The 16,123-nt window shown below is 39.1% G+C and overlaps 1 protein-coding gene across 1 annotated transcript in view; it reads left to right on the plus strand.

Moving 5' to 3' along the window:
• The window catches only part of LOC135704972 (acid sphingomyelinase-like phosphodiesterase 3b), a 232,689-nt gene that overhangs the window by 166,887 nt on the left and 49,679 nt on the right, over positions 1–16,123 (plus strand). Inside the window, exons 5-6 of the mRNA XM_065226514.1 lie at positions 8,330–8,538; positions 9,212–9,666. Of these exons, the coding sequence (XP_065082586.1) occupies positions 8,330–8,538; positions 9,212–9,666 (664 nt within the window). The remainder of the gene's footprint in view (positions 1–8,329; positions 8,539–9,211; positions 9,667–16,123) is intronic.

Consider the following 16,123-nt stretch of genomic DNA (forward strand, 5'->3'; position numbering starts at 1 on the left):
ATTGGGCAGCTGAAGGCTCTTACCAAAAAAAATGACATATCTCTGTAAACATAAGAGACAGAGGGTTGAAATCTACAGCAAAAATGTTTTTTTTTTTATATTCTCTAAAACTTTGCCCAAGACACCATTTTGCTATCTCGACAAAAAAAAAAGCAAATTTTTCATCTCCCTACTAGGCAGATTAATCATGAAATGGCTAAGCTCAAAAGAAGGGGCTTTTTAAGTGAACAAACTTCTTCCAAAACACTATATGGCTTAAATGAACCGTTGTCGCATAAACTAAAAAAACACGTTTTGGCTCTTTTAGACCACTGTGCATTGTAGCATTGAAGCTCAGCACGGAAAACAAGATCGACGGAAAACAAATCTTGAAAAAAAAAACGGCATTAAACTTGAATTAAAATATAACGTAGGTATATCAAACGAATTAAATGAGATTATAGAGTGATTGCTACCGTACTTAGTTTAAAAAGCATATAGAAAATATAGTTTTTTAAAATTTCAATCTCCTCCAAGACAAGTGTCCGAAGATTGAATCTTCGTAGTCCTAGTCAAATAATACTTGTTTTCGGAAAATTTTGATATTTACTTTAAGCTGTCATCTCAGATAGCTCAATTTAAAGATACTTCAGCTGTGTATGGAAGCAATGAAACAATAAAGTAAATGTTCGTTTTCTGCTGCACATCCCTCAAGTGTCCGAAATATGAATCCGAACGGTATGTAGGTTCTCTCGGTGCCTGGATGTAATGTGGGTTGAAATATTTTTTGCCGCCGCTGTTGGTTTGCAAAAAATAACCTGAAACAGGATGTAGGATTAAAAAATCGTCGAGCCATAAATGGGGCACAATCATGACGACGACTGGAAGCAGCAGCGTGGCAGCATGGAAGTCAGGGGAGATTGGCAGCTGAACGGAGCACGATTGGAACATTTGAGGTGAAATAAATTTCCCTCAGGTGGCCCATTTTGCAGGAGTACTGCAAGCACGTGGGCGGTACACATTTATTTCGGGATTATTGCTGCAATTGGTAGTAATCGCTGATTGGGCCGCGGAGATAAGTCAACCGGAAGTTACGGGGTCACTTTGCCATCGATAACAGTTCAATGAATGACTCAATTAGTATGTGTTTCATTTTGTGCTTTTAATGGTTAGCAATCTGTTTTGCTGCCTTCTCGCAACGATAAGGTAAAAAATCTCAATTAAAACCGTCCACCCGGAGAGATATTGCCCATTGCATGTCACACGGAAAGACAAGAACATTGCCTGACATGCCTCCTTCATGTTCGGTGCTGAAGTACCACTATCCATAAATGGCACATCCGTGACGAGCCATGTGACACAGAGACTTCCGGAACGACGAGAAGCAGAGGAAACAACTCGAAACAACAACAAAAAGTAAATTCCTACACACATCCCCTATTTGTGCTAGAAGAGGGCTATCAAGCAAGCCCATGTGTGGGAATTCGTTCAGTTCCGTCGTCGTCATCCTCGTCGTTGCAATAATACTAAAAAAGCCACAACTGGAACAACACGATGCAGAAAATTGTGTCATCGGAATAATTTGCCTCATGTCCCCTCTCAAAGTATGCTCGCTGCTGTTGGTGGTTCATCTGCTAGCAGTGTAGACTAAACAAGGCACTACCAGCAGTAGTGCCTAGCATTCCATAAAATCCGTCAAGTTGGTAAGGTTGCTTGGTCGATAGCTAAAGTTGGTTGGAAAAAAGAGGGTTTACTTGCTTTAGCTACTTGTTTCAAGCATATACAAATGTCACTTCCGTTATTATTGGAATACACAAAGAATTTATTGAACTCATATACGCATTACGTGGAGTTTCACACCTTCAGTAAAATATAATCTTATCATTCTAACAGCAACGATGTCACTATTTTTATAACAGTGATAAAAAGATGTTAATCCAAAAGATGAAAAGTGAAGTTTGATGTCAAATAGATTGGGATCCAATTTTGGATCCAGTCGCCAATTGATTAATTTTCAAATTTATGTTTGGTTTTTTGTTATGCATGTGTACAAAATTAGTATCAGAACTGTTCTGGTTGTACGCTGCGTAGCTCGTGAGGTGAGGTGACTCGAGCTACTTGTGTCACCCCATTCTGGCTGGTGAATGCAGTGAGAAAAGTCACCTCAACACTTAGAAAAAAATCACCGACTTCGGTAATTCATTTACCGAATTCTCAACAGCTGAACTGTCGGTAATGTTTTCGGTAATCGAGAACATTACCGAAAAATCTGTTAACTGGATCAGCTAAATTAGCTGTCAAATTTATCGAACGAACGGTAACGTTTACCGATGTTCGTTGCTTGATTTGTAGTCGACTTTACCGGAGAACTGTAATTTTGAGGACGATATGCAAATCGGAAATTACCGAGTGATCTGTAATTTTTTAAAAAGGTAACCGACTCAACTGTAATTTGCTTTAATATTGTTTCAATGTGGCGGTCACTGCTACCCATGCAAAAATTTGGCTGCAGTCGTGATCAATGTGCTATATAGTATTGCAAATTGTTCCAAGTTTTTGTCGGAAGGATTCGGCGCTACACTGAAAACAGAGAAGCATTGGATGAAGATTCCAAATGCTGTTTTCAGATCGTCGCCAACGGGAATGGAACTTGAACCGACAGAAAAAAGAACAAGTAACAACATCGGCCATCTGTAATCGGTATTTAGATAACGAGAATTAATTTGCTTACGGAAAATATCTACGATTCGCTCATCTTGCACATAGGTTTTCCAGATTGGATTACAGAGTGGATATATTCGTACTTGCGCGATCGTACTGCATATGTTGCGGTCAACTCGACTCGATCCCGCACTTTCAAAATCACGTCTGGTGTACCCCAAGGAAGCGTTCTGGGACCATTAATATTCAACATTTTTATAAATGACCTGTGTCTGCTGCTTTCCTCGTTTAAGCTTTCATTCGCTGATGACCTAAAAATGTATCGTGTCATATCTTCTCTTCCGGATTGTATTGCCCTACAAGAAGATATTGATACTATACTGGTATGGTGTGGCGATAAGGGCATGCGGGTCAATAACATGAAGTGCAAAGTTATTACCTTCGGTCGCTGCAATAACCCCATTCTTCTCCAATACAGAATGGAAACTGCATCATTGGAACGTGTGTCGTCCATCTGTGACCTTGGCGTTACCATCGATTCGAGGCTCAGATTCAACGAACACGTGAGCATTACCGCTGCCAAAGCTTTTTCTGTGCTGGGATTCATCCGTGCGTCGCCACGCTTCCGAGTTCACCGACATCCACGCTTTAAAAACTCTCTATTGCTCGTTGGTTCGTAGCATTCTGGAGTACGCTGCTCCGATTTGGTCCCCTTATTATGTAGCTCATGTTCTCACGATTGAACGGGTGCACTGAGACAACTTCCTTGGAACGATCCGACCAATCTTCCTCCTTATTCTGACCGATGCAAGCTCATAGGATTGGAACCACTATCTGTCAGACGAGTAACGATGCAGCGGCTATTTATTTTCGATGTTATTGGAGGATCTATCGAATGCCCTGAATTTCTCTCACAGATCCCGCTCAACATTCCTCCTCGACGGTTTCGGAGCTCAGCTTTAATAGCAGTCCTATACCACAGAACAAACTACGGCTACAACAACCCTTCTGATTCGTGTCTTCACTTGTTCAATGTTGTCTGTGACGAATTCGATTTTAACTTGACTAAAAACGTTTTTAGAAATTGGAATAGTAGTAATTTCTAGTTTATAAGTAAAATAGTTAAGTCTGTACGACTAGTCGAAGACGGTGATAAATAAATAAATAAATAATCTTGGTGTTGCATATCAGCCTCCATAATTTCACCTTTTTATTTTTCACAAGCACGAACGTTTTTAACTCAGTAATGGAACGCTTTGATTAAAGAAACTTCAGTTAAATATTTCACCGAAGTCAGTGATGAAGCTGATTAACAGAGCTGTCGGTAAAAAGGTTTACTGTTTTCGTTAAATTAAAATTAAATTACCAAAATCCGGTCAATTCATTTACAGTTTCCAGCAATAAAGCGAAAAATTACCGAAACATATGTAATTTTTAGCATTACCGATCTAAGACGGTAATTTTTTTTACTGAACTCATGGTGTCTGTTTAAGTGTGTCGGATGAACGCCGATGAACTCGTATTCTCACAATTGTTTTTCGGTGACAAGAGTCGTATTGAAATGACAGTAACTCTAGTCAATACGTTTGCAGTTGACGGAAATTTCCTTCGGAAACTTCGCAGAGGTGCCCTGATGTTTGTTGAAATTCCGAGAAGTTCACAGATTTTCCTTCAATCCACAAAAGTTTCACTCAAATGTATAGAATTTGGGCCGAATATTTATTTATTTCGTCAACCAACGAAGACTAGTACATATTCGAATACAGTTTTGTTTTCTTAAATTTATTTATTTCGTCAACTTTGGAAAAGAGGTTAAAAGTATAATTTTTTCTTTAATAAAAATTAAGCAGTATCAGCTTTCCTATTTTTTATGATGCCTTATGGAGTAAAAAATATTGTTTTATATTATGCCGAGACATTGTAAAGTCCATAGTTTCGCAGTATTGATTGTAAGAGGCCATCATGCGGTTTAATGGCCCATATTTTGCATAATTTGTGCGATGATGTTTTATGGCAACTAAATTTCAATTTCGGAGTTGCCGAGTAGGTGCATGGAAATTCAATTTTGATAAAAGTTCTGTGCAGTCAATGCGCGTTTAATGTTTGTATGTTTATAAGCAAATGATGTCCAACCTAATTTACGAAGAGCGTATAATAGAAATTGTTTTTGTACGGATTCTAACCTTTCTTCGTGCGTAATTGAAAAAGGAGACATAAATACAATGCTGCAACATTCCAATATTGACCTCACATAGGCAATATATAGTGTTTTAATTGTGTATGGTACTGAAATTTATAGCAAAAGCACTTGATAAAACCTAGCATGTTATTTGCCCTGTGAATAATTGTGTTGTAATGGTCTATGAAAGTTAGTTCAGAGTCTAAGATAATTAATCATTTTGTCAAGCTTTTGCATTCATGTTCCATCAGATGTCACTGCTGTTGTTTGCGGTGACATCTATCGGAAACTACACACAATCTGTTTTCCTATAATTGTTCACAGAGGACACTACAGTGCAAAACATGTCTGGTACCTCTATATATGCATTTAGATTATTATTCGAAGTCCCTCCTTTTTTACACATTCTGCTCACAAAATAGCTCACCCGATTTTTATGTATGGGGCGGGGCATAAATTATCTTTTGCGCAGAATGTGTAAAAAAGGAGGGATTTCAAATCATAAAGTAAATGCATATATAGAGATACCAGACATGTTTTGTAGTGACAGGTACTGTATTGTATAATCTGTGAAACGGAAATCACAAATCGAGTGTTAAAAAAATACATGGCATGTTGAGAGATTGAGGTCGTGAGAGCAAATTTTCTCTCTCAAATTTGAATTTTTTGGCTCTCTGCGAACTGATAGTAAAGCAGGTAAAACTATATGGAGAAAAATCATTTTTAATTAATTGTAGCTAGTTTAACAATAATTTCCGGGAAAAAACTCAACGACAAGGTCCCAAATGAGAGCCTTGGGGTACGCCTGAAATGACTTGAATTGGACTCGATTTCTTTCCGTAGAATTTAATTATTTGTTGGCGGTTAGTTAAATATGATTCCAGCCATTTTAGGAGCCCTGTAATTTAAAAAGTAGCATTGGTATGTCTATGCGGTCAAATGCTTTGCTAAAGTCTGATGAGAGAGAGAAGGATTAGTATTTTCCATTTAATTCCACTACTTTATTTGCTTATCCTTGACAGATACGCGTATTTCGTCTACAATGTGCAGACTTCTTCAGTGTCTTGTACTAATACTCGACTGAAGAAAAACATCGCATTTACCGAATATATATTAACACAGGTACATTTTCACTTAGAAACTAGGTAAACTTAAATTTAATTTTCTATATGAACAGATACTCCACTGCTTACTCGTTGATGTGTCCTAGACTCCTAGGTAGTGCTAAAGTCTGTTAAGGAGGCTTCTACGTGGTTTCCATTATCCATTGCATTCAATTAATAGCCTATACATTCAAGTAAATTTGTCGAGGTCGAGCGACCCTTGAAAAAGCCGTGTTGCATGTCAGTCATTCTATTTTTGATTTGGAGATTTCTGCGTCAAGCTTACGATCGGTGGACGCATAGAGTCGAGTTACCATCGAGATGTTGTATTTGATTGCAGAAGTGATGACGGCGTTTCAGCCTAGTTGTTGTATTGTACCTGCTTTTCTGTTCGATATGGGCTGATGGTTTCACCCTTCCTGAAGTTGATAAATTTTGGGACCGAGAGGGCTGCAATTGGGTGGTCGGTGGTCAATGGCAGTCCAGCAAATTGTTCTTTCGCTGTGGCCAGTAGTTGTTGTCATTTCCTTGGATGATGTTTTTGGTACTGCTGGTGTGGATTTGTTGTTGTTTTCGTCGTTTTCTGCTGCGTTTGGCTTTTTCAGCAGCTTTTTCCTGCAACCTGCGAGTCCGTTGTTTTGCGTCAAATTTAGACCAGTCCTGCTTCCAGTGCCATTTGTTGCCTAAAAACCGCCATCCAGGAGATAAATGGTCAGTTTTTTGGAGATATTGTATTTTTGTGTACTGGAGGACTTTCAGCTAATTCTTCCTCCAATGTCTTTTGATGAGGTTCTGCAGCATTTATCTGAAGACTAGAAACAGCCCAGATACAAATTTCACTTCCTCAAGAATTTCCAGAAGTTTCGGCTCTAAATGATGATGATGAGGTGATGATTCGGCCCTTTTTATTGAAAGTGCCATGCCATGTCATTTGATAAGCTTGATAGCCGTTTGTCAAGTGATTTTGTAATTTTTTGTGACATCAACGAATTTGATTCGTTGATGCCGGTTATTGTCACACGCGCTTGTGAATCACACGTTTCAAACTTGGAGGCAGGGGTGCAAGTGATTTTGATCGATTCTCTTCATATACTTTCTCTTTGAAAAAAAATACTACAAATTTGGTACGCCTACAAATCAAAAACGGAAAGAGTTAAGATAATAGATGATCGATCAATTAAAAGAACTAAATTTTCTTCACATTTGTTCCGTGCCCTAGCAGTCCTACGTCAAGCTCCCGTTCGTGCCCCTAGGCACAGACCCTTCTACTTTTTAGGTCAGCAGCAATGCGGTGGTTCGCGTCCGTTTGAGAGTGGATTTCTTCCACAAGTTGCTTCTGTTGATGAAGCAGCTTCCTCACGTCGGTTTCCTTCCGTAAAGCAAGCTTTGCAATCGCTTTAACTCAAACACATTGTTGGCCACTTGTTAGCTGAGCAAAGGCCGAACATCAGATAACATGATGGTGTAAACGCTTAATACCTGGTCAAATAGCACTATTTGGTGCATCACTACTGTAGACCATGATTTGGACTTGTAGCATGTTTTAAAACCTCGATAAAACTTGCAATGCTATTTTGATAGAGTAAGCTTGCTAATTTTATGAGAATGAGTTACAAAAAAATGTGATCAAAACGACAGTCCTGGGTCACAAAAACAAATTATTTTTTATTTAAAGATAATCAAACTTATACCTACTATTAAATTTTTTTATCCTGCTTATAAAAAAAAATATCGATCCTATTCTACAGTCTGAAAAATTATCAAATAAATCACATTACAACATAGACGAACCAAAGTTGAAATTTCACTTCTCTTTTAGAGAGTCACAATCCGCGATTTAATCATTTTAATCCACTCATTTACTCGATATTAAACAAATAAATTGTCAACTTTTATGTGAAAGACATACTCTTTACAACCTCTTCTCGTAACTTACAAATGCTAAATATTATCATAACATTTATTGATTTCATAATTCCGAAAAACACTTTTCATAGCGAATCGAGCCTGTCCCATTCAGTTCTGCATTGAATTCACAAGAAACCACCGACATTGACATCTTCAGCATTCTTGAAAAGCAAATTCCGCTCCGAAAAATCCTCTCAACACCATACATTTTCCACCCCGGCATTATCTGCCATCCCCATCAACCAACAATAGTTGGCAATTCCGGCAGGCGTCCCTCGTTTCGGGTTGCTCGTGACATGGGAATGACTCGCATTTTTGACATTCCGGAAACGTTCCTGAACCATTCCCGCACGTATCACCACACACCACTCGCCATACAATCGATTTAATTTCATTTCATGCGCGAAAACCTAATTTCCTCAATCTCGCCTTCGTTTCCCAATCTCGTCAGGTTGGATTTCTCATCTTCTCATCTCATGAAATTTTTCTTTTTCTTCAGCGATGGCCTATCACACTCGGCCAAGCGGTTGCACGAGGCGGGCCGGTTGGAGCTTCTGCGGAACATTACCGATCTGCTGGGTCGCACCTTCCCGTCGCAGTTCGTCTTCCCCGTGGTAGGCCACGATGACGGCAGCCCGAACTTTGGCCAGCTCGGTGAACTTTGGCGCCACTGGTTGCCTTCCGAGGCCCTGCAGACCTTCGAGAAAGGTAAGTAAATACTCTTGAGTGGGAGGCAAACTGACACAGACTGGCAGTCAGACGAACAGACAGACGGATGAAGCAAGTTATTTTGCTAGGACGAAAAGTAAGAGCAACGACGACGACGGACGGACGGACGACGGAGTGAGAGATTAGAGCAAGGTGAATATTTGATTGAGGAAGTTGTTTATGCCCTCTGGGACGATGGATGGTGGTTCCTTCTTCCACCAACCAGCCGACCGTGAGCAAGTACTCGGCACCGACGGAAAAGGAAACATTCAAAGAAAGACCCATTGCTGGTAAGCGAATGGCATCAAGAAAGCAAGAAAGTACAAGTAAACACAATTTGCATAATTGTATTATTGTGCTTTTCTGGCCCGATTCAAGTGGATGATTGTTGCCTGTCCCAGGTGAGCAATCGTTTGGAGGTAGTTGGAGATGAATTTCTTATCGTCCTCTAGCCGGCAGTAACCGAGCTGGGTCGATCGATGGTATTTATGGGAATTTCACCCTCGGGGAAGGAAGAGCGGAATGTGGTGAAAGTAGATTTCCGAGTATAGTGCTCGACACTTTGAGTGGGGAATCGAGACAACAAGAACATTATTGATAGACACGAGAGAGGAGGGAAATCAGTTGCATGTTTGGATACGGTTCAAGCTGATGAATATTTTCTCTTCCCCAGGTGGCTACTACACAATCGAGCAGAAGCGAAGTAATCTGCGGATAATAGCTTTAAACACAAACTTCATGCGCCATGACCCCAAATATTCACAGTCGCACTCGTCGGCCGTGAAACAGCGACCGGACGGGTCGATTCATTATACCGGTGGCATCAGTGGCCACAGCTACGACCGGGATCATCACATGGGCCTCGGCAAACACTACCACCGAGACTACAGCAACGCTGGTGGCCCCGGAGGAGTGATAGTGGGGAGCCCCAACGGCTATCCCGTGTACAGTGATAGGAGAAATAGTTATAGTGGCGGCAGCAGTAGTATAGCGGACGGTAGTAGTAGTAGCAGCAGCAGTAGCGGTGGTCACGTCAGTGCATTATCGGGAGCAAGCAGCCACGAGTCGGAGAAACAGTGGGCGTGGCTCGAGAACGTGCTAACGCAATCTAGTGAACATAAGAAATTTGTAAGTAGTACATATTTGGCGGTGGTAATATGTTTGATCCAAATAACATTTTCTTGAACTACTCTGTGTAAGGCTAATTTATAATTTTGTAGGGTAAGACGGGGCAAGATGACATTACAATAAAAAAAAACTGTACAAACGATGGTCCAAAGATGCAACATTCTTAAAATGATTTAGAAATATTCAATAGCTACCGAGACATTGATGAACGAAAAAAATCCTCTCTTTGTAATAATAATCTGCTATTATCAATATCCTTTTTTTTTTTCGTTTGTTGCAACTTTCAATTGATGTTACAACCTCGTGCTGTTATTTCATATTGACAAAAATATCACAAGAACAAATTCTGCTATAGGTGCAAGTCTTCCTCCGCAGGGGAGCTCATCTTTCCCGGGATGTCTGCAAACGGTGTAGAAAAGTTACTTTGCTAATTCAATTTGTAAATATTCAAATTTGGATACATTGCAAAATATCAACCATACACACACAAAAATTCTGAGTTTTACTTATCGCGTAGAATTTCCCATCGTTTAATTTTGAGCTAGACATGGCATAAAGAGCGTTTACAAGCTTGCATAAAATATTGCTAATTTATGCGATATTACGCTAAAATTTACATGAAATATCGCGCAAATTTACGCGAAATCTAGTGTTAATTTTATGTGCACTATATCTCGCAAAAATTTACATGAAATTTCCAAACGGTGTACGAAACTAAAGAAGACATTGAAGAACTAAAACAGACAATAATGTAATGTATTTATTGCGATTATTAAATATATAAAAAAAAATCTTTTAACCATAGGGTGGCGTTCTTGCCCCGCCCTACCCTATCATCGAATAATTTTCGATATTTTCTGGATGTGCCGATGGTTGAATGGTAAGCGTGACTTATTTCTCACCCCATTGGGTTTGGGTTCAAGCTCTCGCCGACGTCGTTGACATTCTGAAAATACGGATACTTTTTGGAAGTTTTAAATCTTCAAATCACTTCTTAATTTTAGAGAACCTCACAGGTATCAAGAGAACTTAAGATATATAGAGAACATGAGGAATATTGTCGATACTTTTGATAAGTTCTAAGTGCCTCGGAAAAACTAGATCTAGGGCTCTTTGAGAAATTCCAGAGAGGCAGTTTTCGTAAGACTTTTGAAGTAGTTTAAAGATCTATAAGCGTGAGGTAAGAAAAGTTCAGAATAGTTCCATAACATGCTGCGAAAATCTCAGGAAAGTACAGAGACCTTCAGAGAATTCAAGAAAACTTCATAAATATTTCAGAAATAATCAGAAGTCCATATAATTTTAGGGAAGTTTAAAGGTGTTTACAAGAATTACATATATTTAGAGCAGAATCGAGATCATCAATATAATTGAGGGGCTCAGGGAAGCTCCAAGAACATCAAAACAGATTAAAAAATCAAAGGGAAGAGAAGTATCTAGAACTCAGGAAAATTTCGGAGTTTCAGAAAAACTCCGAGAGAATTTCTGACATGCAATAAAGCTTATATTAACATCTGGAAAACGTGAGAGTGTTATAAGACTGTTGTATCACAAAAATTTCAAGAACTTCAATAAACTGCGAAAATTTTGCTAAGTTGATTAGCGAACATCAACGAAGTTCCATTATTTAAATAAAATGTGAGAAGTTTTAGCAAGCACCGACATTTTCAAGAAATTCCAGAGAACTTCTATGAAATTGAGATATTTTTAGAGAGTTTCATGACATTCAGCGAGGTTCCAAGTACTTCGAGAACGATTAGAAAATTTAAAAACAAGCATGAGCATGAGCATGATTGACCACCCACGGTTTCTACTCTGTTATTGCCAGACCAGCTGTAATTACACAGAGCACCAATAAACGATGCTTGGGACTAGCAATCATCCTCAATGTGGGTTTCGTTTGCAGCAGGGTTCGTTTTAGTAAACAATAAGCTAAATTGATGTCCTACCGATCATATCACGTGAAGGAGCTTGGGATTGAATCCACGGTCTTCTGCTCAGTAAGCAAAAAAGTTTGCCACTAGGCAGACGAGCACCTTTTTAATCATCGAGTTGCTGTAATTACCACGTAATCATGTTAACAAATAAAAAGATTGACGAATCTTGAATGTAGATGGGCTTGAGATTAGTCTTATGAGGTTCTGCTGAGTAAGCAAAAATGGATACTCTTAGGCAACCGAGCGATTATACCGTTACTCGTGTTGTTATAACTATTCATTTTTTTTTTACAAAATACACGATAAACAAGCGATCTTACCATACATTTTTAATATGAAATGATCTGGAAATGCGATGTTCTGCATGAACAGAAAAGTAAGCAATCCAGTGCAACTGAAGATCTTTCAAATCCTAAAACTAAAATCTACGAAAGAGTAAGTACGTACGTACGTACCGGAAATGCATAAATTTAACCACACCCAACTGCAACACACGTTCAGAAGTACTTTTGATACACGTACAAGGAATTCCGTGAAATTATGTGAAACTCCGAGAATTTTATGATTGGTCTGAGGAAAAAAAAAGTAGGCCTTCATTAAGTTCCACTTTCACGTGACGTTGAATGTTTCGATTTGCTCTTTACGCATGGTTCAGGCAATCATCACAAGCTATGACCGATGTGACGATTGTTGAAGCCCTGGTTAAACAAGCTATTTAAATGAAATAACTTTCTCGAATTTCACTTGGTATGTAATGAACAACAGAAATACGCGATAGTTTCATTGGATGATGGTTAATTTTGAATACACTAATGGTACTGCCTACGGCGACTATGACGGCGATTACGACTGCTTATACGATGGTGCCTATGAATATGACAACCGCGAATTCGTAGCTTACCATTTTTCTAGGATATAACAACTTTGCCCAGCACCTCCACTTGAGCTTCATGTCTGCTATCTGTTACTGTTTGCAAAAATATCTAACAGCAATTACCTTTGTTGTAATACTTCCTGCATTGCCATGGTCATATGGGAGGAGGTTCGCGTCTAGTGCTTTCTCCAGGAACCGTTCACGGCCACCAGCTACCGCCCGTACAGTTTTGGGCGTATCCAGCGAGGCATCCTTCAGCTCGCTCACAATCTCCGACACTGGCGAGAGACCAGCAGACGAGCACTTTTGCAAGCCGTAAACTCACTGATTCACGGCAACGTTGGCCACCGAATCACCACCAAAACTCACGGCAAACACATTATCAGCACTTTCCCCAGCTAATTTACCAACCGGACCGTGTTCAAACTCGCACACGCCGAAAGCGTAACATCCGAACACGATGAACCGGCCTCCCGGTAGGCAATGAAAATCAAAAGCACACTTACACACCACTGGCTACGAAAAACACACCCGTGCAAAGAAGCGGATCCAATAAACGTCACTCTCGCGAAAGCAGAACCGTCAAGCAAAAAAAGAAAGGAACTCGATGACTTATTTTGTGATACGGAATTTCCACGGAAAATCAACCGGAAATGCACAAATTTCACCACACCCAACTGCGACACACGTTCAGAAGTACCTTTGATACACTTTCGGTATCAATTTTGGTTGAGAAGATCAGAAAATTTCAAAACAATCTCATTAACTCAATGAAATTTGCAGTGGCGTAGAAGAAATTCCGTGAAATTATGTGAAATTCCAAGAATTCTAAGATTGGTCCGGAAACTTCGATAACGTCAGAGAATTATGAATATACCTATATTAAAAAAAATCACCGAAATATAAAAAAAGAGAACTCTAGGTAAGCATACTAAACTGTAGGGATGTCCAGATAAGTTCAGGAAAAAATTGTGATTAAAGGAGAAATTCTGTGTGAGTTTATAAAGATTATAAAACTTAAGGAAAATTGTGTAAATTTTAAGGCAATCCAATTAATTTCAACAAAATTGCGGGTTATTATAAAAAAAATACTGAAAAATTCAAGGAAGCTGAAACGAATATCTCGATTCCTTAAATTAGTATGCATGAGCCTAAAATAAGAGGTAAAATACCATAAAATAATACCCAAAAAATGCTACCACTTAGTTGCTTAGTTTCCAAATATCATGCATTTTACATGCATTTTTTTGGTATTATTCTTTGGTATTTTACCTCTTATGTCATGCTGGCCCATTTCAAATGTTGGTATCAGGTCAGAATTAGGTATTCTTTGGTTAATTTCTCCTGCTCAGGTAGATAACTTCATGGAAATTCAGAAATCTTTTGAGCAGTTTAAATAACATCAGGAAAGGCTGGACTATTGAAGAAGTTATGATGTCGATAATTTAAGGAAAGTTCCATGAACTTCAGAAAAATCTTGAGAACTTCTGTGAAACACATAGTACTAGGGGAAATGGCTCTTATGTTGGCCTATGGATCTAAGATTGGATCCATCGCTAAAAATCTGCAATTTATCAATTGTATCTACATGAACACGTCATTGCGACGGTACATATGGATATTTTTGGTCACTTTTGAAATTTTAGTCGTTTGCTGAATTTATTTTTGGGCCCAACTTTGGGGCATTTAGGCTGACATTCCATTTCCATTCGCCCAATATTAACTTTTACGTTTTCATTAAAATAAAACTGTGGGAGCTTAAACCAGGTCCAGTTATTTCAAAAACATTGAAAATTTACCAGAAGTGCAGAGATGATCTTCAGAAACATTTCGAAAACTTCATAGAAGTCTATGGAGCATAGGAGAACTACAGGAACTTTCATGAACAAAATACGGGAGCTCCTAAAAAAGGGTTTCAGAGAGAGTACAGTTCCATTTGTCTCAGAAAATTAAGGAAAATTCTAAGAAGTACCCAGATTTTCGGAAAACTTTAGAAATGTTAAGAAAATTATCGATAGTTCTTCACATAAGTTAAGTTTGTGAAAGCTTAAACATTTTTATGACAATTCAATTAAATGCAGTGCTGTACAACAAGCTTAATGAGAGCTTCAAAACCTTTAGAGAAGTTTCGAGCACTTCCGGAAAGAACAGAGAACCTTAGAGCAGTTACATTAGCACTAAAAAATTACATAAATATTAAAGAAGTTTCGAAAAACCAAGATCTTTAGACAAGATCCATGATCGTCAGGAAAATTAAGGAATCGAAAAAGTTCAGGAAAGTTTAAAAACTTTATGACGGGGATACTTATTCAGGCTAGTTTCTTAAACTAAAAATTCATTACCTTCATGAAAGTTTTGGAGACTTAGTTATGAAAACCTCAGAATATCCCATTTCATATTCGAGGGAGATTTTTCATGAAAATTCACTTGGCATTTTCTTCCGGGGAATGGAATTATTCTATAAATTCTTTTGGAACGATTCTTTGGCTTCTCTTAAAAAAATCACCAGAAAATAAAACTTCTCGCAATTCCATTTAAATACTCCTCAAAATGTCAGGCCGCCATATTTGATTTTCGTCATCTTGGATTACAAAATATCGGCGGATCGACTCATTCCATAGATATCCATATTGCATGAATCTAGATGCATATGCACTGTCCGGAGGCCACCATGTTGAATATTGGTACCCCATATTGGATTTGTGGAAGCCATCTTGGTTTGAAATACACCATTTTAATTTCATCTTGAATGCTGACATGAATTTCGGAATGTCCCAGACTCTAAAATGTAACATATCTTCTAATCCTATGAATTTCGATAAATTTGATCTTGGTTGATATTGATGCTGGATGATTTTGGGGATCAAAAATCACAGCTGATATTGGTCGAAAATCACGGGTGATTTTCGTGGTGATGATGGCTTGTGATATTGGTGGTCCAGCAGACAATGAAGCGGGCCGGACTTCATGTCTTCAAGGTAAGGAAGGCACCTAACCGAACCGATAAACAACATACGGTGGCCAAATCCCGCACCAGGAAGCTGTACCGCGAGTGGTTGGTGCAGCCGAAATGCATCGTAATGCACGACGAGACGTACATTAAAGTGGACGCCAAGCAGATCCCTGACCTGGATTTTTTCATCGGCAAGTTCCGCCTGGATGTTCCGATTTCGGTAGAAGAAGGTCGGCAAATTTGCCAAGAAGAACTTAGTGGGGCAGGCTATCTGTGAGTGCGGTAAATTTAGCAAGCCGTACATAACGACAGGCACCATCAACGACCAAATACATAAAGAAGAATGCCTCCAGAAGCGTCTGTTGTTCTTCCTTCGGTCCCACGAAGATCTGATGGCATCTGGCATTGTTCCATTACGCGATTACGGTGATGGAGTGGTACGAAGCCAACGATGTTGTTTTTGTGACGAGGGAGACAAATCCGCCAAACTTGCCAGAACTTCGCCCAATAGAAAAATTCTGGGCGATTATGAAAGGCAAGCTCCGGAAAACAGGAAAGGTATTCAAAAACAAGTGTTGTTCAGGATTTGATGGGTAGCGCTAAGCCCAAGGTGCATGCCTGTTGCCTGGGAGAGAAGGTTGAATAAACCAACTTTTCAAAAACATAGCAGATATGTGTTTATTTATTTCCTGA

The sequence above is a fragment of the Ochlerotatus camptorhynchus genome, unplaced genomic scaffold, assembly GCF_037179485.1.
Source record: "Ochlerotatus camptorhynchus isolate MF236.1 unplaced genomic scaffold, CSIRO-AGI_Acam_v1.1 ptg000253l, whole genome shotgun sequence".
Classification (NCBI taxonomy): Eukaryota; Metazoa; Arthropoda; class Insecta; order Diptera; family Culicidae; genus Ochlerotatus; species Ochlerotatus camptorhynchus.